The sequence below is a fragment of the Symsagittifera roscoffensis genome, chromosome 8, assembly GCF_963678635.1.
Source record: "Symsagittifera roscoffensis chromosome 8, txSymRosc1.1, whole genome shotgun sequence".
NCBI classification, from domain to species: domain Eukaryota; kingdom Metazoa; phylum Xenacoelomorpha; order Acoela; family Convolutidae; genus Symsagittifera; species Symsagittifera roscoffensis.
In genome coordinates, this window is record NC_087069.1 from 38,038,987 (window position 1) to 38,061,697 (window position 22,711).

Sequence of the window (22,711 nt, forward strand, 5' to 3'; positions counted from 1 at the left end):
AGTCTGACGTTTTTGTTTTGTTTTGAGTTGTGGTTAGTTTTTGATTTTCTTTTTCATAATGAACGTTGTGTTGTTCGTCTATTTCCTTTTCTGTATGTGAATGATTTTGATTAACTTTTAAACCTGTGAAAGAATATAGTTGAGTTAATTCGCGTAGCGCGTACTCTTATGGGTAGTAGGGCAATAGATTGTTACGATGTTGAACAATTTCCTTTTTATTCGAGTATGTGAGTTTATACGTTACGTCAGTGGGTTTGGCAATTATTTGGTATGGTCCTTTTCGAAGGGGTTGTAATTTTTTAGAAATTCCTTTTTGTGCATTAAAGTTAGGTATTGAGACAAATGTTCCAATTTTTAAATCTGTGGCTGGTGTAAAACGTGAATTAATTTGGTCGTTAATATTTTGCATTTGTAACAACTTTTTTGTTATTTTTTGGTAAATTTCATTGTGTTTTTTATCTCTATTTAAAATCCGTTCGGTGTGTGTGCCGGAGGCTAATTTAAGAATTTGTGTGTGAATGATCTTCATCATGTGTGTGTAAAGGTAGGTTATAACAAATTGAGTCTTTATTTGGTTGGCAATAACCTTGTGCAATTTTATGGGAATTTGCTGTAAACATAATTGGTTTACGTGGCTTTTGATTAAAAACCTTTTTGTATGGTGACATTCCTAGAGTTGTCGTGATTTGTGAATTATATGCTAAGGGAAATAATTTTACATCTGCTGACCATTCTGTGTATTTTGTATCATTTCCATTTATGATACATTTGAGATATTCTTGTAGTGAACGGTTCATACCTTCGACTAAACCGTTTGTCCAAGGTGCATGAGATGTACGTGGTTTAGGTTTGATGTTATATAAGTGTTATAGTGTGATGATTTCATTGTTTATGAATTCTGTACCGTTGTCTGTAACTAAGATTTCGGGTAATCCGAATTTAGCTATCCAGTGTTCATAAAGCGTCGTGTAGGCATAATAAGCGTTACAATGTGGTACTGGGTTGGGTGCTAAACACCAATTACCATAATGTAGGAGTTTCCTTCAGAGGATGGTGAAATTGGTCCTTTTGTATCGAATGAAATGCGATGGTTAAAATATAAACTTTGTCCTTTAAAATCTTGTTTTTGTGCTATTTGTTTTTGATTTGGGTAAGGTTTGTTTTATTGACATACTATACAATCATTGCATAATACTTTTATCCAAATTGGTGCATTTGGGAAATAAAAATTTTGTGTAACGTTTGAGTATGTTTTCTCTGATCCGGAGTGTCCTTTAGTATTTTGTGTATGTGAGATGTTAAAAGCTATTACTATCATACTTAAAGGAAGACAGGGAACTATAGAATCATTTAATTGATATTCTAAAAGATCTGTATTTTCATTAATTGCTGTGTTATTAAATTTTCGGAAATATCGGAGGAGTGTTTTATTTCCTAAAATTGATGTAGCTGCTTTTACGGGCTTAGTTTTGTATTTGTGCGATAATTTTAATTGTATAATTACTGGGTCGAGATTTTGATATTGTCTTAAGAATTCACGTGTAATTTTATCTGTTGGGGGGGGGGGGGAGAAAAATATTTTCAATTTTTAGTTTTGATACGGGAATTGTGTCAAGTGGGTCATGAAGGTCAAAAACTTGATTTATTGTGTATTTTGAATCATTTGTTTGTGGTCCTGATAAATTTATTTTATCGATTAAATTTTCGTTTTCAATTAATGGAAAAAGGTCTTTTTTATGCGAGTGGTGTTTTTTTCTTTTTTGTTGAGTGTTATTTTTTATCCAGTGTGAGTATGGAATTGGTTTGAAAGTTGATGTTCCTAGTAAATCAACTTCGTAGTGATTATTTTGGCAATCTAAGCAAAGTGGAAAATGTTGCAGGTTATTTATCTGTGATTGATCAATGTCAGTTTTTACTGCATATTTGCTTCTGATCGGGGTGATGTTTTATCTTTTGCGAGATAAAATTTAATATTTTTTGGTATTTCAACTGTAGTTTTTCGTGTGAGTAATTCAGGTGGCGTAATTCGACTTAATGTATCTGGTAACGCAAGATTTTTTCCTGCTGTCCAAACTATATGTAAGTTTGGAAATTTCATTAGAATTAGTTGAAATCTATAAACTCTATGATTTGGATTTGACTTTTGTGTAAAGAGAAAAATAATTGGTTTATGATCTGTGAACAGAACTGTTGGGTGTTTTGATCCAAGTATCAGAAATTCATATTCTGTAAGTGTATAACTTATAGCTGTACATTCTCTCATTAGAGTTGAGAGTCGTAGCTCTGCTTGAGTGAATAATCGTGAATTTGCTGATATAAGGTTCATTTTATTTGTACCACTGTGTGATTGTAGCAATGCTGCGCCGATGCCAAAATTTGAAGCATCGCACATTGCATAGAATAGTTGATTTGGATCTGGAAATGTATTTGAAATTTGTTCAGTTAAAAATTTTTTAATTTCTACAAATCGTGGTGTTCAGAGGTCCATTCTTGGTGTTCAGAGGTCCATTCAAAATTATTTTGTTGTCTTAGGATATTATAGAGGGGTCTTAAGTATAATTGCATTTTATAAACATATTTACTTAAGAAATTTAACATTCTAAGGAATTCTTGGATTTTCTTTTTGTTTGTTGGTGGCTGAAGTTTTTGAATAGCATCAATGCGTGATTTTAATGGAGTGATAGTGTTTCGTTCAATATTATGTCCTAAAAATTTAACTCGTGTTAGAAAGAAGTGTGATTTATCGGGAGCGGCCTTCAGATTTTCGTTCTGAAGTATTTTATGATACTGTTCTAAAACTGTAAACATTTCTTCTTTGGTTTGTGATTGCATAAAAACATCGTCTAAATATGTGATTGCGTTTTTCTTGAGTATCAGTGGTCTAAAAATTTTACTCATAAAAATTGAAAAAGCTGCTGGTCCTATGGATATTCCATAGAATAAGCAATTAAGTTCATATTGTTGATTTCCAATAACAAATTGTGTTAAACGTCGTGATTGTTCATCTAGTGGCATTTGGTTGTATGCACTATTCATATCTGCGGTTGTTAAGTTTTTTCCATTTATCTTTGTCAAGATAACTTGTATTGGTTCAAAAGGCCAATTGCGTTTTGATTCATAAATTAGTGAATTGAGATATCTAGCGTCTAAAACTATTTTTAGTGATTCGCTTTTTGCTAGAATGATAACAGGGTTGATCAAGGTGTTACCTTTTGGTTGTTCTTCCTTATTTACTGGTGAGATAATTTTGTATTGTTCTAAGATGTCAAGTAATCTATTTACTTTGTCGTGTAAGTGAATTGGTACTTTACTGGCTTTTTGTTTTTTGAAAACTGTGTCAGGTTTTAACGGGAGATGTAGTAATGAACTGATTTTTCCAACGTCAAATTTTGATGTTGTGTAGACTGTTAAATATTTTAACTGTTGCTTTGCTAATTTATCAAATTCGATTTGTGTAATTTGTGAATGTTCAAAATTAAACATTGTTAAAAATTTTTGTTTTGTGTAATTTGTTATATTGAATGTTGGTTTAAAAGATGGTGCTTTTGTGAAGTAATCTGTCTTTCTTTTTTCATTACTTATTATACTATTTATGGATAATTCTTCGTCAAGAATTGTGGATTGGCAAATATCTAATAATTGGAGTATATTCTTAACGCGGTAGGCTACTTCATTTATAGGTGAAATTGTAGCATTTGTTTCACAATATCCTAAAAGTCCTAAGGATAATGTTATTTGATATGGTGTATTGTTATACACGTGTAACAAAATGATGTCTGAATTCGTGTTTTTCAAATATTTTATGGATGAGATCGTGATTTTAAAAAATTTGTGTAATTTGTGAATGTTCAAAATTAAACATTGTTAAAAATTTTTGTTTTGTGTAATTTGTTATATTGAATGTTGGTTTAAAAGATGGTGCTTTTGTGAAGTAATCTGTCTTTCTTTTTTCATTACTTATTATACTATTTATGGATAATTCTTCGTCAAGAATTGTGGATTGGCAAATATCTAATAATTGGAGTATATTCTTAACGCGGTAGGCTACTTCATTTATAGGTGAAATTGTAGCATTTGTTTCACAATATCCTAAAAGTCCTAAGGATAATGTTATTTGATATGGTGTATTGTTATACACGTGTAACAAAATGATGTCTGAATTCGTGTTTTTCAAATATTTTATGGATGAGATCGTGATTTTAAAAAATTTGTGAACAGATTTAAATTCGAAGTCTGACATAAAAAGTTGTTGTTTATTTTGACTTTTATCATACTGGTGAACTTGTTTTATTGAAAAATTATATATATTTCCTGATAGTAGATTCAGGTGTTTCCATTGTTGATTGTTTGATTGTTAATTGGGTAAAATTTTGAGAAGAATGGTGTTTGTTTGTTTATTCGTTGGAAAAATGTTAGGGCTGTATTTTTTGTTTTTGTATACTTATCTTTGATTAGTATTTTACTATTTAAGATGTTGATTGTTGGTATATATTTAGATATAAATGGGATGCCAATGATATTGTGCTCAATATCAGTAATATGAAATATTTGTTTAAACGGTTTGTTTAAAATTTTGTTTTGTTCCATTGTTCTCGTGGGGAGAAGGAATAATTGGATTTTCCATAATTTACTAATGTTGATTCTAGTGCTGTTGCTAGTTTACTAGAGGTTTTAAGAGGCGTTAATTTTGGATGTAATGTTTTGATTTCATTCCATGTGGGAATATTAATTATATTTGATTCTGCTCCTGAATCAATTAAAAAATCAGTTTCAAGATCTGGTGGTTGAAATTCTTTGTTTTTTGGGCTTTCTAAGAGAAAAGGAATTGTCCAAATTTTTTCTCTGGGTTGTTCTTTTTGTATATTTTGATAAATATGTTTTGTGTTTGAGCATTGTGTTTCATCTTTTTCATCGGGTTTAATTACCGTATTAATTTTGTTTACTTCTTGTGTAGTTTGTGTAGTATCACTGGGTCCAATATAGTAATTGTAAAGGAGTTCCAATTGATTTTCATATATATGTGTAGTAAAAGGTTGTTCATATATGATAGGTTCATAGTCGTTTTCGACTGTTATCATATTTACAGAGATGGTATTATCTGTATCACTTTCTGTATCTGACGATTCAGAATTTATTTGATTTAATTGTAGTTCGTTATTTCCTGTGTCATCAATACCTGGGGGGTCTGATGTTGTTTCTTCATTTGTCTGCACTTGATTAATGTGTCTTTGATGTTTTGGTGTGCTACTTCTGTATCGATGTTTAGAATCATGGTAATGGTTATTATTCCTGTGTTGTGACTGGGAATAATTTCTATATCGATTATTGTAACTTGAGTTTCGATTTTTTGAATTATTTCGTGATCTGTTTTGATAATTATTGTTTGATCTGTGATAGTTTGATCTATTATATGAATTATTTCTTGATCGATTGTTCGGATAATTCTGATTTCGGTTGTTTGAATAACTTCTATTTCTATTATGTGAATAGTTTCTATTTCTGTTGTATGATGAGTTTCGTGATTGATTATTGGAATAGTGTCTATTCCTTGGGTTTGATTGGGAACTGGATCCAGAAAAAATTGTGTTGTATTGGAATTTGAACGTGAATAGTTATTTTAGTTATTTTGGCTATTCGATCGATTATATCTATTTTGTGAGAAACTTCGTGTATTTCTTTGTTCGGGTGATCTACCTCTATAACTTGAGTTATATGGTGATTGATTCCTTGTGTAGTTTGTGTTGTTTGGAAGTGGTTTTCCTGAACTGTTATTACTATATATATTTTTGTTTGGTAGATTTTGGTCTTTTTTCATGTATTGATAGAACGATTTATTTGGTTCTTTATGCTTTGAGGTTTGTTCAGATTGTCTTGTTGTTTTTGTCTAAATTCGGAAATACTGTGTCCGTATCGTCGGCAATAATTACACCATTTTTTGAAAGATGGTTTGCCTTTAAAGTTTGGATGTTTTTCGTAGATATTTAGTATTTCAGTGATTTTTTCAATCATGTCTGTGTCTGATTCCTGTATGTTATTTATATGGGTAGTGTTTGTTTCAATTCGATTAACATATTGTAGTTTTATATTTTCTGTTTCTTCGAGTTTCATTGTGACTTCTGCTTGTTCTAGTTTATCTACTAATTTTCGAAAATCTAAGTCTGGTTCTCGAATTGAGGAAGGATGAGATGCTCTCTTTTTTATCGCTATTTTCCTTAATTGAGGTGTTAAGGTCATCGTTAAAATTTCTGTCATTTTTGTGTTTTTATAGTCATGGGTATTAAGTGAATATGCTTTTCGAACTAGTGTTTCGATACGTACTGCTAATTGTTTAATTGTTTCATTTGGTAATCTGCGGATTTCATTGCATAAAACTTTTTGGTGTTGTTTGTTTCTTTCAGAGTCAAACATTTTTGAAAATTCTTGTGTGAATCTTTTCCAGTCTAATTTTATTTCTATGGGTAATACTGAAAACCATTTTTGAGCTGCGCCATCTAGGGTTGTTTGTATTAGTGCTGTGCGTCTATGTATCCAATTTTGATGTAGTGGCGTATTATTTGGTTCGGATCCTATATTTAAAGTTAAATTTGTTGTTACTACATTTAGATAATCTTCTACAGAATATTCAGGGTCTGTTCCTGTGAATACCATCATTGGTTTAGTGGATGTTATTGATGATCCACCCATGAGGTACAGATTCATTGTCATCTGTAGTGATTCTGCGGCATTTGGCATTTGTGAAAAATTTGAATGTTGATTTTTTGTTATTTCGTGTTGCTGAAGGTAATATGGAAGCAGTATTTCATTTTGCATTTGAGTTGGTTGATGAGAATGCATTAACATTGGGTTTTGTGGCTGTATTGTTTGAATAAACTGTGTATTAAATGGGTTTGGTATATGCATTTGTTGTGGTTTTTGGATATCTGTTGGGTTTTGTGGATAAATTTTCTTATTTTGAGATGGTTGAGATTGTCGCGGTCTCTGTGTGCGATATTCTTTAGTATATGGTGCAAAAATATCTGGTTAGTGATAATCATCTTCATCAGATGATAAATAGTTTGAATTATATGGTGTATGTTGGTTATTTTTATTTTGTTGAAAGAATGGGTAATTTTCACTATAATCCTGTGTAGGTTGTGGATTACTTGGAAAAATTACTGAATTGGTCGATGTTTTCGGGAGATTCCAATAATGGGAACATACGTGGTTTAAATTTTGTGTGTTTTTTCGGGGAGGTTCGTTTCTTCTTGGTTTGTGAGCATAATTATAATTGTGTTCTGCAAAGGTATTTCTTGTGAATGGTTTTCGTGTTTTTGACGGTATTGTCATTGGTCTATACGTTTGATAGTCAATTTGTGAATATTTTGGAGCAACCGAAGGTTTAACGGTCGATTGTAAGGTTACTTGTGTTAGTGATGTATTTGTATTTCTTGGTGTTGTGAGATTGGGGTGTATTGGTGAAATACTTTGTTGTGTAGTTGTTGTTGTTGTTGTTTGGACGATTTCTTCATTTATGAAATGTGATGGTGTTTGAATGTCTTGTTGTGTAAGATTTCTGGTTCCATTAAGATTTTCATTATGAATGACGGTCGAATTTAAACTGTTATTTCGTGTATCAGGTAAAAATGTATTATAATTCAATGGTGTTGCGTCAATGGTTAATGGTATTACTTTTACATAATCTCTGTGATAAGATATTGTACTTTTTGCTTGACTTGAGATAGCTTGTGGGATATTTAGAAATGCATAATGAGACCATTCAGGGTCCCAAACGTAGTCTGATTGTTCTGAAAGAACAGTGTCGTCATTTGTATTTTGAGGTCTAAAATTTTTTCTTGCTTGTGAAATTAAATCTAAATTGTGGGTGAAATAATCTATTATAAACCATGCTAAGATCTTTTGTAAATCATGTTTAGTGTGTTGTGAAACATCATCTTTAGTGAAATTTTCGCGAATTATTTGTAGAATTGTTGAAAAACTGTGATTTCATTTCGTAATTTCGTATGTCTGGATGTTTCAGTTGGTGATATACTTTGAACTTCTAATATAGATATATAACTATATATTATTGCAAAAACTTCGTTAGTGAATATGGAGTTTGCTCTTTGTGAATTATGATATTGTATGCTTTTGATATATTCTATGAATACTTTTGAAAATTCTAATTCAATATCATCTGTTTGAATTATACATTTACGATGGGCTGTATTTGGTGTGCTGAATTCTATGGTGTAGATTCCATATTGTTGTGTTAGATTACATATGTCTTTCAAATAGTGTTCAATAATTTGTCTTTTCATTTTTACATCTGGGAATTCTTGTTTGCATGGGCTGATTCCTGGTTCAAACAAATTTACGAGTAAGTTCTTGCAAAAATTGTGTTGTCCTCTATCATCGAGTGAATCTATAAGAAAGGGAAGAACTGCTTCGTCATCTGGACTATCGTCACTTTGAGTGTGGCTCATTTTTTCGTTTGATGACTGTTAATATATAACTATCGATGTGTCTAATTGGTTGATTCCAATCATACAAGTTTACTGGTTTGTGTTTGTATTGCTTTTTTATTCTCGTTTTTCCTCTTTTTGATGAATTTAAAGTTGTTTCTGAGTCGGAAAAATATAATTGATCATGAATGGGACAATTTTTATCAATTGATTCTTTTAATTTGTGTAGTTCGTCTAAACTATTGACTTCTGATTCAGAAAATGCGTTTCTTTTTTTTGAAAATCTTTTTCGTGTGATTTGCCTTTGTTTATTTATAATTTTCCTTTTTATTGTTTGTCGTTTTGTTCTAATGTATCCAACTGTTTGTGTATGAGGTGTGATTACAAGATCGTATTTTTTTTATCTATTTCACAGTTGTGTAAAACGATTGTTTGTTTATTTACTAAATTTTTGAATGACATAAGGTTTAGGATGAAGGATGCAAGAAGTTGTTAGTTATTTCTATTTCCTTAGACTGTTAGTCCTTACGATTTTTTGGTTAGCTTAACCAGGGTCTTTTTGTTCAGAGTTGGAGAGAAAAGTATATCGATTCCGAAGAATGATTTTTTAATTTCTCGTGGCTAGTCTAAGGTAAAGTGTTAACTTACTTAATCTTACTTAGAGGTAGTGATTGTGTTCAAGGGTTGGAGAATAGTAAATCGATCCACAAGGTTCAGCTATAATTAGAACGCAAGTTGTTCGTTAGATACTATTTTAAACTTACTAAGTCTAAGATCTATCCTGGGTCTGGTAAGAGGAGGGTTTAAGTGAAGGATGAATAACCGAAGTTCTTTACTTTTTATCTTACTTTGAATGGTAAGTTTTATTGAAAAATTTCTATTAGTCCTGGGTCTTTTGGAAAGATTGGATAGTGAATCGACGTTTGAGGTCGTTAGACACTTGCTAAGTGGTTGGGGGAGAACAAAATTGTTCTTTTTGATCCAAGGATAGGCCTTGATGATCAGGTTTTAAATTTAGTGAGATAGAAAATTTATTAAGATCCATGGATAAGCCTTGATGATCTGATTTTGAAAAGTAAGTGAATTAAAGTTTAAAATGGTTTAAGTTTATTTAATAAAAAGGTTTAGTTTTTTAATGATATTAGTGAGCTGATGATTGATGTTATGTTTAGGTGATGAAGCAGGAACAACAGGATGATTTATGATTACTAACAATTTATTGTCATGCTACTAATTTTTATTTTTATTTTCAATAAATATTTTTCAAATACGTTTTATATAATACTGCAGAAATTAAGAAAACGATCTGAGATCTTTTTATCAATCGTTATTGTACATTAATAATTTTGTTTAGCGCCTGAAATGATCATGAAGATTTACTTCAAAATTTTATGTTTAATGAAAATCTAAATTCATTGCTAATAAGATTCTAAATATAAAAGTTTGTGATGGCTTTTGCCGTACAACCACAAAACTAAATGGTAAGTTTCTACTTAGTCGTATATCGTCTCTTGTCCGAGGTCTTCTTCCAATACCGGGTAGTTCTAGTATCGTTCGGAATATCGGCTCTCATCTATTGAGTCGTAGAGACATTTCAATTAAATTATTATCGTGTAAGATTTTGAAAATGTTTTGTCTAAATTCTAATCTATATTTGGTTAGTTCTAAGCTATTAAGACCTTATTCGAGACTTATGGTCGCACCAGATGAGTTAAAACCGATGTGGTTAACTCATAGAGTAATTTCGGATAGGGTACACCGTCTGCTCGTCACGCTATCTTATTTTCGACAGGATAGATTCGTGCAACTTCTTAGTCTAATACCGATCCTAATCTTACTCTTATACTTACTAGTTTCAGGGTGTTTAACTAGTCTCTGCTAGGCTCAATAGATCTAGGGTATACTGGTTTATTGCGGCAGCTGAAGTTCTCTTGGAGAGGCAACTAATTTCTAAGTTAAATTCAAATCTCTCTGGTGCTGAAATTACAAGTAATTTCAGCACTTACAAATAAGTGCGTTGTTAGTTAGATGGATTGTGATTGGTTAATATTAAATATTTTACAGTGGTAAAATATCCAATTTATCCAATTATAAAATGTAGTTTAGATCAGGTTTCATTATCTCAATCAACCTCTTAGTAATTTGGGCCGCTTAACAGAAAAGACCCGAATCGTCAATACTACCAATGAAACACATAAAGCATGTATTAATTGAGTAATTGAATTTGTTTTGAAAAAGTTTGAACCAATTAGTTAATTTATGCAGAATCTATTCGTTTCTTTAGTAATATTTACAAATCGAAAACTTGGTTTACCGAATTGCATATGAAATACTTTTTTTCAGCTTTCTGCTCTTGAACCCTTTCTGCTTTTAAAACATTCTCCGTTTTGCTCCGCCTCCGTTTTTTGTTTGTGCCAATAAAGTATTAAATTTTCGACGTCCACCTATTTGCTTCTGACTAACCTGTACAGAGATCCCTGATCACAGTCTCCTCTGTTCCATTCACATTTCCACAAGAAGAAGAGTTCACTTGGCCGATCACTTTTACCGAATACACCCTACCAGGTAAAAGTCTTGTCACTGTCATAGGCTCGTCTACATTTACCCACCCTTCAGCAACTCCAAGCGTCGGCCGCAAAGCGTCGAGCAAAGCGACCACAAAGAGGTATCTGTCGAGACGAACACTGCTTGAAGGTGACCCCACAGTGCCTAGTCCTCCGTCGTTTATGGTTATTGAAGTGTTTGTTGCAGTGTATCTTATGTTGGGGTCATCGAAGTTCGGAGCCCGAGGCTTTGAAACTGTTAACATCAAATTCCTTGTATGTTTTTTCCTTCAAAAGATTCTGTAGTCGGGAAGTTCTTCAACTTTTTTTAAAATTTTTCATTTTTCTTATAAATCATAATAAAGTAGTGCCAGAGCTGATATGAACGGAAAGACAAAAGTATTTTCATTGGTGACGATATTAGATCATGGAAGCTTTGAACATTGTATCATTGAACCATTCAGTCTTAATCACCTGGGCAGAAACTCAATGTCGCTTCATTTGTCATAGACTCAGCTCTCATTGGAACCTGATCTAAACTACATTTTATAATTGGATAAATTGGATATTTTACCACTGTAAAAAATTTAATATTAACCAATCATAATCCATCTAACTAACAACCCACTTATTTGTAAGTGCTGAAATTACTTGTAATTTCAGCACCAGAGAGATTTGAATTTAACTTAGAAATTAGTTGCCTCTCCAAGAGAAATTCAGCTGCCGCAATAATCTATGAATTAACCACATCAGTTATAACTCATCATCGCGCTATACACATCCGAACTAATGTTCACGCGCACGGTCAAAACATACCCGGGTTGACCAAAAATGCATATCCTACAATTTCCTACAGTTTCATAGATTCAGAAAATTGTAAGAAAACTCCAGGATAAGTATTTTTTCATATATGGAAAATGTAAGATAAACATTTTTTCATATATGGAAATTGTATGACAACCATTTTTTTTCCAAAAAAAAAACAAACGTAGTAATTTTTCATCACCAGACTATTTTATTTGGTTCAAATAGCCAGAGAAACTAGATTAATTCTTTTTTCAATGGTTTTGGAATGAAAATTCTATGATTAGCATTTTTTGCATACATTTGATGTAGGCAATTGTATGACAAGCATTTTCGGTGTGGGGAAATGTAAGATAAGCATTTTTGGTTTATGGAGGTCAACCCGGGTACGCAGTGCCTGGGGTCAAGTTACAAGTTAAAACATGTATATCTATTGAGATGAAAAAATCCGAATTTTTGAAAACAAATGAAAGTTCACACGGGTGCAATTGAACTATGGTTTAAACTATATTTGATTCTGAATTTCTAATTTTCTGATTATGCGCTTGTAACACTTGGGTTCAGCAATGTTCCTAAGTTTTGAAAAACTTAAAACCCCTTCGTCTGTGAAAAAAAAGCAGACAAAAAAAAACTTTTTTTATTAACAAAAGTACCATTTTGAAGTACAACAACATAAACAAGATCTCGAGTAGACTGAGATCCAATGTAAAATGGATAACACAAAGATATGGAATAACTTAAGAACATGTTTTGGTACAGCGTTTTTTACCAATCCTCAAGCTTCTCTTAAGCTTGTAGTACGATACTGATTGGCTATTGTGCACAAACATTAAAACACATTCGGCTATTTCGCAAAAATTTAGCTCGAGAATTTAAAATAAAACTGCTAAAAACTCATTTGCAAACGTTTTCCTCGTGAATTCGAATTATTAATTATTAGTGGAAACCAAAAAAAATACTACTTATTTTGTAACTGTAAACGTGGGGGAATTCACAATATCTCTAGGCCGGCTTTTCTCACTCGTTATCGTCCTTCGCACCGCCGCAATATGTTCCCTTTAGTACTGGGGTCAGTGGGGCAACCGATTCCCGGTACTGTTTACAATTCCAAAAGGGTTGATTTGGTGGTTGGCTACTCTGTATCTTACTATGCTGCTTGCCCCGTGATCTGTGCTCTTCCGACTGTATCTCACTTGTCAATCAATAGTCGATCGCAACAACAATTCCAATAATAAGACTGAATTAAGAAATAAATATAACCAAATACAGAGTAGCCTATAAATGGCTGAAATATCAATTAATCGTTCAAATAAAGAATAGGACTGCGATTCGTATTAATTAACTAACTGCCTTTAACAGTTATCAATATCCCAAACTTAATTATCTTTCGGATTTATCTTCTCTGAACTACACTTTAATCCCAAAAGTACCCTAGGAAAAATTACCTCCCGATAAATTAACAACTTTCGCGAAGTTGTTGCTTTAAGGTTTTTGCAACTTTTTCCAACCGTAAGTCTTCGTCACCTTTCGTTCTCACTCTAATTTGAGGATACACCGACTACCTTAACTCGTAGCCCAAATTGTTCTCTAACTAACTGAGAACCAACTATTTTCAATCGTAGTTACCACTGTTCTCTCTAACTAACTGAGAACCAACTACTCTCAATCGTAGTTATCACTGTTCTCTCTAACTGAGAACCAACTATACTCTATCTCAGTATCAATTGTTCTGACCAGTTCGGTGGTCGTACCTTAATCGCGGATCGTTATCTTTATTTACTTTCGGTTCGGTCAGAGGCGTACTGTTCCCTATCGCTACTAACATTCACTTAACTAGCGGTCACTCAGGACTTATCAGCTGAATCAACCATTGGGTCAGCTTTAATTAAACATCGGGGTGCAACTTAGTTAATCAGGATATACTGAGCAAACATTGGGTTCAACTACAAAATCAGCTCCCAATCGTATTTGACAAATGAACCCTTGCATGATTTTATTTTAGTTCTTCCTAACTTTTTCCCTTTCCTATGAATTGGGTAGTACTCACACAATCGGTAATTTAACTTCCGTGATACTTGAAAAGTTTCCATTTTGGTCCCGATAAAGTTTAATTTTATTCCCCTAAGTCCAAGGGCTGGGTAATTCCCTTCCCCGTATCCGTTTTGATCCGAAAAAACACCACAAGAATTTATTTAATAAGCTAGGGCTGTTCATAAAATCTTCATCCCGAAATTCCCATTTCCTCCCAAAGATGTTCCCAATTTTTTTTGTACGGGGCTGTATTTTTACTTGTTTGTCGGTTTTATCGAAAGTCCAAGTGGAGTGGGTTAAGCTGACCCCAATGTTTGCTAATTACAGAAAATCACTTTCGCTCGGGTACAAAGGTCAAAACTAAAATTCTCGATATAGGGGCCTCCACTTACCTCCCAGATGGGTAGGTACCCCTTACGGGTCCTTACAATGCTAATTTATTACTTTTCAGGGGGTTCCGGGGTCTTGGGGTCAAAAATGCCAAATGGCCTCTTAGAGGTCATCCGCGGTCAAATGAAGTCAAACGCGTCCAAACGTCTTAATTTCGATGGGAGATCATTCTCACTAAGTTTCATTCATATCGGACCATCCCTTCCCATATTTTCGAAAATATTGGGTCAATTAACACTTTTCCCTAAAATTGTCATTTTCACCCCATAGGAAATTCCGGAGAGGATTGGGTCACTAGATGTCCCCCTACTGGGTTGGGCCCCCCTTCACATTGGTGCAATAAACTCACAAGTCAATTATCACTATCAGGTGTTAATAGCCTTATTTATTTTTCACGTGCTAATAGCTTCCGACGTAGCCGCCGGATTGGGTCCAAACATTGACAAATTATAGGTCTTCCCCCAACCTACCATACCCCCAAGTTTCAGCCTCCTAGCATTATCAGGGATCGAGAAATAACAAAAAGTGGGTTTTGTTTACATAAGGCGTAAAACCGGAAGTAATAGTCGGATGCGTTCAAAATCCCGGTGGTGATCTTCCCTCGCCTAGGGCTACAACATATTGCAATATGAGGTCATTCTGACCATTAGTTACCGGTTTACAAAAAGTGCTAATTGCATTTTCGGAAATCATTATCACTCGCCCCCCAGGGGTCCCAGGGGTCTGAAAATTTGCTTGCCCAGCTAAAATCATCTCTATTAGTCACCCAGCAATTTTCATAAGGATCGGACCAGTGGTTCCCAATCCGGGGGGGTTTCCAGAACTTTAGCGCTTTCTTCTTTTTTCCAATTCTTCGCCCTAGAGGTCAAATTCAAGGTGGAAAGTCCGATTACGATTGTTTGCTCTCAAACTAAGCTTATCTATCACTGAATTTCATTGCTACAAGTTCATACAGTCGGTTTACGTTGAAATCAAATTTCGCAACTTTCACCCATTTTCATCATGAATTACCAAATTTTCACTCAGGTTTCTATGGCATGTAATACAGTAGAATCACCAATTCTACAGTAACCAAAAGAAATCAGACGTTCGAATAAAACTAAAAATAGCACTAAGCTTATCTTAATACTGTAATTGAACAAAAAATGACTAGTCGTTTAACTTAAGTGGACAAGTCTAAACTAGACCTCGAATTATGAAAAAAAATTTTAAATATTAATTTTTCTAGCTCTTAGTAAAATTCGATGAAATAAAAAACATTTGATTGAAATTAATTTGATGGCTTCTTCAGTTTTTCTGCTAAATTGTGGAATTGAAACCATATGCCTCAAAGAAACTTTCAAAAAAATAAATGTAAGAACAAAACTTATACATCAAAAAGACTGTCTATCCGCATGCATGAAACTTCTTCAAAAATTCGCCTTGCTTCGTGCAATTAGAGAATAGGCAGAAGATTGAGCAAGCTGCTTTTCAGGCAAAACCAAAAATAATCTCAGAAAGTAGAGACGGTTCTCAAAATAAATAACATCAAATCATTTTAAGTATCTATCAGCGAGGGCCAACAATGTTCAAAATAGCTTTCAATCATCAGTTGTATAGAAAACAGAGCGGAAATTAAGAGAAACAGACCCTTTTCCAGACAAAAAATTGAAACGGGGCCAAACTGAGCAAAAAAACAATGTGATTAAAGTTTTCATAAATAAAGTTTACCTGCTGATGCGCAAGTAACAAATAAAAATCTCAGCACTGTTTATTTTTGAACCAAAACAACTTGAATTAGTTTTTTTTTCAGATTGGAGACATTTTATCTATAACCACAACCAAATATTTTATAGCCGAACGAAAAACTTCCTGCGTTGCTCGCTTCTAATTAGACTAAAAGAGAACAAAAATTTTTCAAACCGATTTTTCTCGACACTGAGAAAATTTGACCACATAAGTCCCGCATTCGATTTTGATGATTATTTCAGGCACCTAAGAGAACGAACAGAGATACATCTACTCTGAGTACGATTTTTCTTTCAATTTTTAAAGGTCGGAACAAAAATTTAATGAGTAATGTCTTGGTCGTTAACTCATAGAGTAATTTCAGATAAGGTGCACAGTCTGTTCGTCAAGCTATATTATTTTTGGCCGGATAGATTCGTGCAACTTCTTAGTCTAATACCAATCTTCATCTTACGCTTATATCTCCTAGTCTCAATAGGTCTAGTGTTCACTGGTTTCGCGTATTAGTTCATGGAGATTACCTCTTGAAGGAGAACAACTGTCGTCCAAGTAATTTCAGCACTTACAAGTAAGTGTCATTTGTTGGGGATGGAATATGATTGGTTCAGTATTATTATTTTATAGTATTAGAGAATTATATATTATATCCAATTATAAACTCTAATTTAGAACTGGTTCCGTCCATCCAATTTTTGAAGAGTTTTTAATTGTTTTTAATTGTTTATTGTAGTGTAAGATGGGTGATGTTGTTTTCTTCTGAAGTTGTGAGCAGTGAATTCGTGAAGAAGGGAGATGTGTAGTTATTTGTGTTAGAAGGAAGATGGTTGTTTTCAATTGTGTTTTGAAGTGGGTCTCGTTGAACGTTGGTAGTCTTAGGTGGGTGTCAAGACTTCTGATCGATGCAATGATGTATTGATTTCGTTAAGTTTAGAGCAAAACTACGTGCAGAGTGAAGTTTGACTTTTCCGTGTGAAGTGCCAAGTGACTAAGATCTGTATGTGAAGTCAACATCTTGATGGCCATTGGTCTGTTTCAATGGGTTTCCTTTAAAGCGATGTTGGGTCCATACTTGAAATCTTTGAGAGTCGTGACTACGGCCACAAAAAATTTCGATTTGCCATTCCAGGGTTGGAATGTCTGATTGTCATCTTCTTTGCTGCTAGTTCCGGAGGCTTTAGAAAATCTTTACATACTGCATTATATTTTTACGTTTACATCTTGTTTGTTAAGCTTTCAATTATGATTTTTTGTTAGTTAATTTCGCAAAAGCGTTTCTGTTTTAGTTCAGTTTTTTTAAAGAGTCGCTCATCGTAGACCAACTCTCGAAATATGAAGTGGGTAACAAAGCGTGGATGTAGCGCGGTGGGTTAGGCCGGCTAAAGAGCATGCTCAGGACGTCCCTCTGGCTGATGAGGCCAGGCGTGGACTATAATTTTGTGGTCTCTTTGTGCAGAGTCTCTTTAAGTGTTCAAACTTTTTTGACATTTTATTACGTGTTTTCTCTTTTTTTCTTCGGTTGTCTCCTTTTCTCAAAAATAAACTCATTTGTTTTGGGCTTGTCTTCCGACTCTTTTGTGGTACTTTATTTTCATAAAACTTGAAAGTGGTTTCCAAAAAAGAAATAATTATCCAGTTTTAATCTGGTGTTAACCTGGTTTGGGTACAGTGGGACTTTCTTTCTTAGTCATGCTGTTAGCTTGTGGTTTTTGTGGTGTTAGTACGGTGCGTTGATTAGATTATAATTCCTTGCCAACCGGGTTAAGGGAAAGTTTGAAACGTGTTAAAACAAGTTAGAGTTGTTTTCAGTGATAGTTTGAAACTTGAAATTCTTTATTTGGGCAATTCTTTGTGGGCGAGTTTGTGCGGTTGTGGAAACAGTGTGTGATTTATATGCTATTGAAGAATTCAAATCTAAAAAAGAAGCGTCTTAGAAAAGGTTACTCCAGTCAGTTTATTTGCTTTTCGATTTAAATTTACAACACTTTTTTTTAATTTACTGCACTTGAACACTTAATTTTTTTAAAATTATGTCTTTGGGAAATCTGAAAACTACTGCGTCAGTTATATATTACAATTGGTTATTAAAATTGAATAGGTATAGAAAAATTTAGAACACGTATATCTATTGAGATGAGAAAATCCAAATTTTTGAAAACAATAGAAAATTCACACGGGTGCAATTGAACTATAGTTTAAACTATATTTGATTCTGAATTTCTCATTATCTGATTATGCGCTTTTAACACTTGCGTTCAGCAAAGTTGCTAAGTTTTGAAAAACTTAAAATCCCTTTGTCTGTGAAAAATAAAAGCAGACAAAAAAATTTTTTTATTAACAAAAGTAGCATTTTGAAGTACAACAACAATAACAAGATCTCCAGTAGACTAAGATCCAATGTAAAATGGATAACACAAAGATATGGAATAACTTCCAAGCTTCTCTTAAGCTTGTAGTACGAAACTGATTGGCTATAGTGCGCAAACATTAAACCACATTCAGCTATTTCGCAAAAATTTAGCTCGAGAATTTAAAATAAAACTGCTAAATACTCATTTGCAAACATTTTCCTCGTGAATTCGAATTATTAATTATTAGTGGAAACCAAAAAGAAGACCACTTATTTTGTAACCAAAGAAATCAGACGTTCGAACAAAACTAAAAATACCATTAAGCTTATCTTAATATTGTAATTGAATAAAAAATGACTAGTCGTTTAACTTAAGTGGACAAGTCTAAACTAGACCTCGAATTATGAAAAAAAAAAATTTTTAAATATTAATTTTTCTAGCTTTTAGTAAAATTCGATGAAATAAAAAAACATTTGATTGAAACTAATTTGATGGCTTCTTCAGTTTTGCTGCTAAATTGTGGAATTGAAACCATATGCCTCAAAGAAACTTTCAAAAAAACAATTGTAAGAACAAAACTTATACATCAAAAAGACTGTCTATCCGCATGCATGAAACTTCTTCAACAGTTCGCCTTGTTTCGTACAATTACAGAAATAGGCAGAAGATGGAGCAAGCTGCTTTTCAAGTAAAACCAAAAAAAAATCTCAGAAAGTAGATATGGTTCTCAAAATAAATAAAAACAAATCATTTTAAGTATCTATCAGCGAGGGCCAACAATGTTCAAAATAGCTTTCAATCATCAGCTGTATAAAAAACAGAGCGGAAATTAAGAGAAGCAGACCATTTTCCAGACAAAAAATTGAAACGACAAAAAAAACAATGTGATTAAAATTTTCATAAACAAAGCTTACCTGCTGATGCGCAAGTAACAAATAAAAATCTCAGCACTGTTTATTTTTGAACCAAAACAACTTGAATTAGTTTTTTTTCAGATTGGAGACATTTTATCTATAACCACAACCAAATATTTTATAGCCGAACGAAAAACTTCCTGCGTTGCTCGCTTCTAATTAGACTAAAAGAGAACAAAAATTTTTCAAACCGATTTTTCTCGACACTGAGAAAATTTGACCACATAAGTCCCGCATTCGATTTTGATGATTATTTCAGGCACCTAAGAGAACGAACAGAGATACATCTACTCTAAGTACGATTTTTCTTTCAATTTTTAAAGGTCGGAACAAAAATTTAATGAGTAATGTCTTGGTCGTTAACTCATAGAGTAATTTCAGATAAGGTGCACAGTCTGTTCGTCAAGCTATATTATTTTTGGCCGGATAGATTCGTGCAACTTCTTAGTCTAATACCAATCTTCAATTTACGCTTATATCTCCTAGTCTCAATAGGTCTATTGTTCACTGGTTTCGCGTATTAGTTCTTGGAGATTAGCTCTTGAAGGAGAACAACTGTCGTCCAAGTAATTTCAGCACTTACAAGTAAGTGTCATTTGTTGGGGATGGAATATGATTGGTTAGTATTATTATTTTATAGTATTAGAGAATTATATATTATATCCAATTATAAATTCTAATTTAGAACTGGTTCCATCCATCCAATTTTTGAAGAGTTTTTAATTGTTTTTAATTGTTTATTGTAGTGTAAGATGGGTGATGTTGTTTTCTTCTTAAGTTGTGAGCAGTGAATTCGTGAAGAAGGGAGATGTGTAGTTATTTGTGTTAGAAGGAAGATGGTTGTTTTCAATTGTGTTTTGAAGTGGGTCTCGTTGAACGTTGGTAGTCTTAGGTGGGTGTCAAGACTTCTGATCGATGCAATGATGTATTGATTTCGTTAAGTTTAGAGCAAAACTACGTGCAGAGTGAAGTTTGACTTTTCCGTGTGAAGTGCCAAGTGACTAAGATCTGTATGTGAAGTCAACATCTTGATGGCCATTGGTCTGTTTCAATGGGTTTCCTTTAAAGCGATGTTGGGTCCATACTTGAAATCTTTGAGAGTCGTGACTACGGCCACAAAAAATTTCGATTTGCCATTCCAGGGTTGGAATGTCTGATTGTCATCTTCTTTGCTGCTAGTTCCGGAGGCTTTAGAAAATCTTTACATACTGCATTATATTTTTACGTTTACATCTTGTTTGTTAAGCTTTCAATTATGATTTTTTGTTAGTTAATTTCGCAAAAGCGTTTCTGTTTTAGTTCAGTTTTTTTAAAGAGTCGCTCATCGTAGACCAACTCTCGAAATATGAAGTGGGTAACAAAGCGTGGATGTAGCGCGGTGGGTTAGGCCGGCTAAAGAGCATGCTCAGGACGTCCCTCTGGCTGATGAGGCCAGGCGTGGACTATAATTTTGTGGTCTCTTTGTGCAGAGTCTCTTTAAGTGTTCAAACTTTTTTGACATTTTATTTCTCTTTTTTTCTTTGGTTGTATCCTTTTCTCAAAAATAGACTCATTTGTTTTGGTCTTGTCTTCCGACTTTTTTGTGGTACTTTATTTTCATAAAACTTGAAAGTGGTTTCCAAAAAAGAAATAATTATCCAGTTTTAATCTGGTGTTAACCTGGTTTGGGTACAGTGGGACTTTCTTTCTTAGTCATGCTGTTAGCTTGTGGTTTTTGTGGTGTTAGTACGGTGCGTTGATTAGATTATAATTCCTTGCCAACCGGGTTAAGGGAAAGTTTGAAACGTGTTAAAACAAGTTAGAAGTGTTTTCAGTGATAGTTTGAAACTTGAAATTCTTTATTTAAGCAATTCTTTGTGGGCGAGTTTGTGCGGTTGTGGAAACAGTGTGTAATTCAATGCTATTGAAGAATTCAAATCTAAAAAAGAAGCGTCTTAGAAAAGGTTACTCCAGTCAGTTTATTTGCTTTTCGATTTAAATTTACTACACTTTTTTTTAATTTACTGCACTTGAACACTTAATTTTTTTAAAATTATGTCTTTGGGAAATCTAAAAAATACTGCGTCAGTTATATATTACAATTGGTTATTAAAATTGAATAGTTATAGAAAAATTTAAAACACGTATATCTATTGAGATGAGAAAATCCAAATTTTTGAAAACAATAGAAAATTCACACGGGTGCAATTGAACTATAGTTTAAACTATATTTGATTCTGAATTTCTCATTATCTGATTATGCGCTTATAACACTTGCGTTCAGCAAAGTTGCTAAGTTTTGAAAAACTTAAAACCCCTTTGTCTGTGAAAAATAAAAGCAGACAAAAAAATTTTGCTATTAACAAAAGTAGCATTTTGAAGTACAACAACAATAACAAGATCTCCAGACTGAGATCCAATGTAAAATGGATAACACAAAGATATGGAATAACTTCCAAGCTTCTCTTAAGCTTGTAGTACAAAACTGATTGGCTATAGTGCACAAACATTAAACCACATTCAGCTATTTCGCAAAAATTTAGCTCGAGAATTTAAAATAAAACTGCTAAATACTCATTTGCAAACATTTTCCTCGTGAATTCGAATTATTAATTATTAGTGGAAACCAAAAAGAAGACCACTTATTTTGTAACCAAAGAAATCAGACGTTCGAACAAAACTAAAAATACCATTAAGCTTATCTTAATATTGTAATTGAATAAAAAATGACTAGTCGTTTAACTTAAGTGGACAAGTCTAAACTAGACATCGAATTATGAAAAAAAAAAATTTCAAATATTAATTTCTCTAGCTTTTAGTAAAATTCGATGAAATAAAAAACATTTGATTGAAACTAATTTGATGGCTTCTTCAGTTTTGCTGCTAAATTGTGGAATTGAAACCATATGCCTCAAAGAAACTTTCAAAAAAACAATTGTGAGAACAAAACTTATACATCAAAAAGACTGTCTATCCGCATGCATGAAACTTCTTCAACAGTTCGCCTTGTTTCGTACAATTACAGAAATAGGCAGAAGATGGAGCAAGCTGCTTTTCAAGCAAAACCAAAAAAATCTCAGAAAGTAGATATGGTTCACAAAATAAATAAAAACAAATCATTTTAAGTATCTATCAGCGAGGGCCAACAATGTTCAAAATAGCTTTCAATCATCAGCTGTATAAAAAACAGAGCGGAAATTAAGAGAAGCTGACCATTTTCCAGACAAAAAATTGAAACGACAAAAAAAACAATGTGATTAAAATTTTCATAAACAAAGCTTACCTGCTGATGCGCAAGTAACAAATAAAAATCTCAGGACTGTTTATTTTTGAACCAAAACAAGTTGAATTAGTTTTTTTTTCAGATTGGAGGAGACCTTTTATCTGTAACCACAACCAAATATTTTTTAGCCGAACGGAAAACTTCCTGCGTTTCTCGCTTCTAATTAGACTAAAAGAGAACAAAAATTTTTCAAACCGATTTTTCTCGACACTGAGAAAATCTGACCATATAAGTACGGCATTCGATTTTG

At 33.1% G+C, this 22,711-nt stretch overlaps 1 protein-coding gene across 1 annotated transcript in view; it reads right to left on the reverse strand.

Moving 5' to 3' along the window:
* The window catches only part of LOC134852916 (uncharacterized), a 191,936-nt gene that overhangs the window by 135,687 nt on the left and 33,538 nt on the right, over nucleotides 1-22,711 (reverse strand). The window contains exon 4 of the mRNA XM_063868781.1: nucleotides 10,905-11,240. Within this exon, the coding sequence (XP_063724851.1) occupies nucleotides 10,905-11,240 (336 nt within the window). The remainder of the gene's footprint in view (nucleotides 1-10,904; nucleotides 11,241-22,711) is intronic.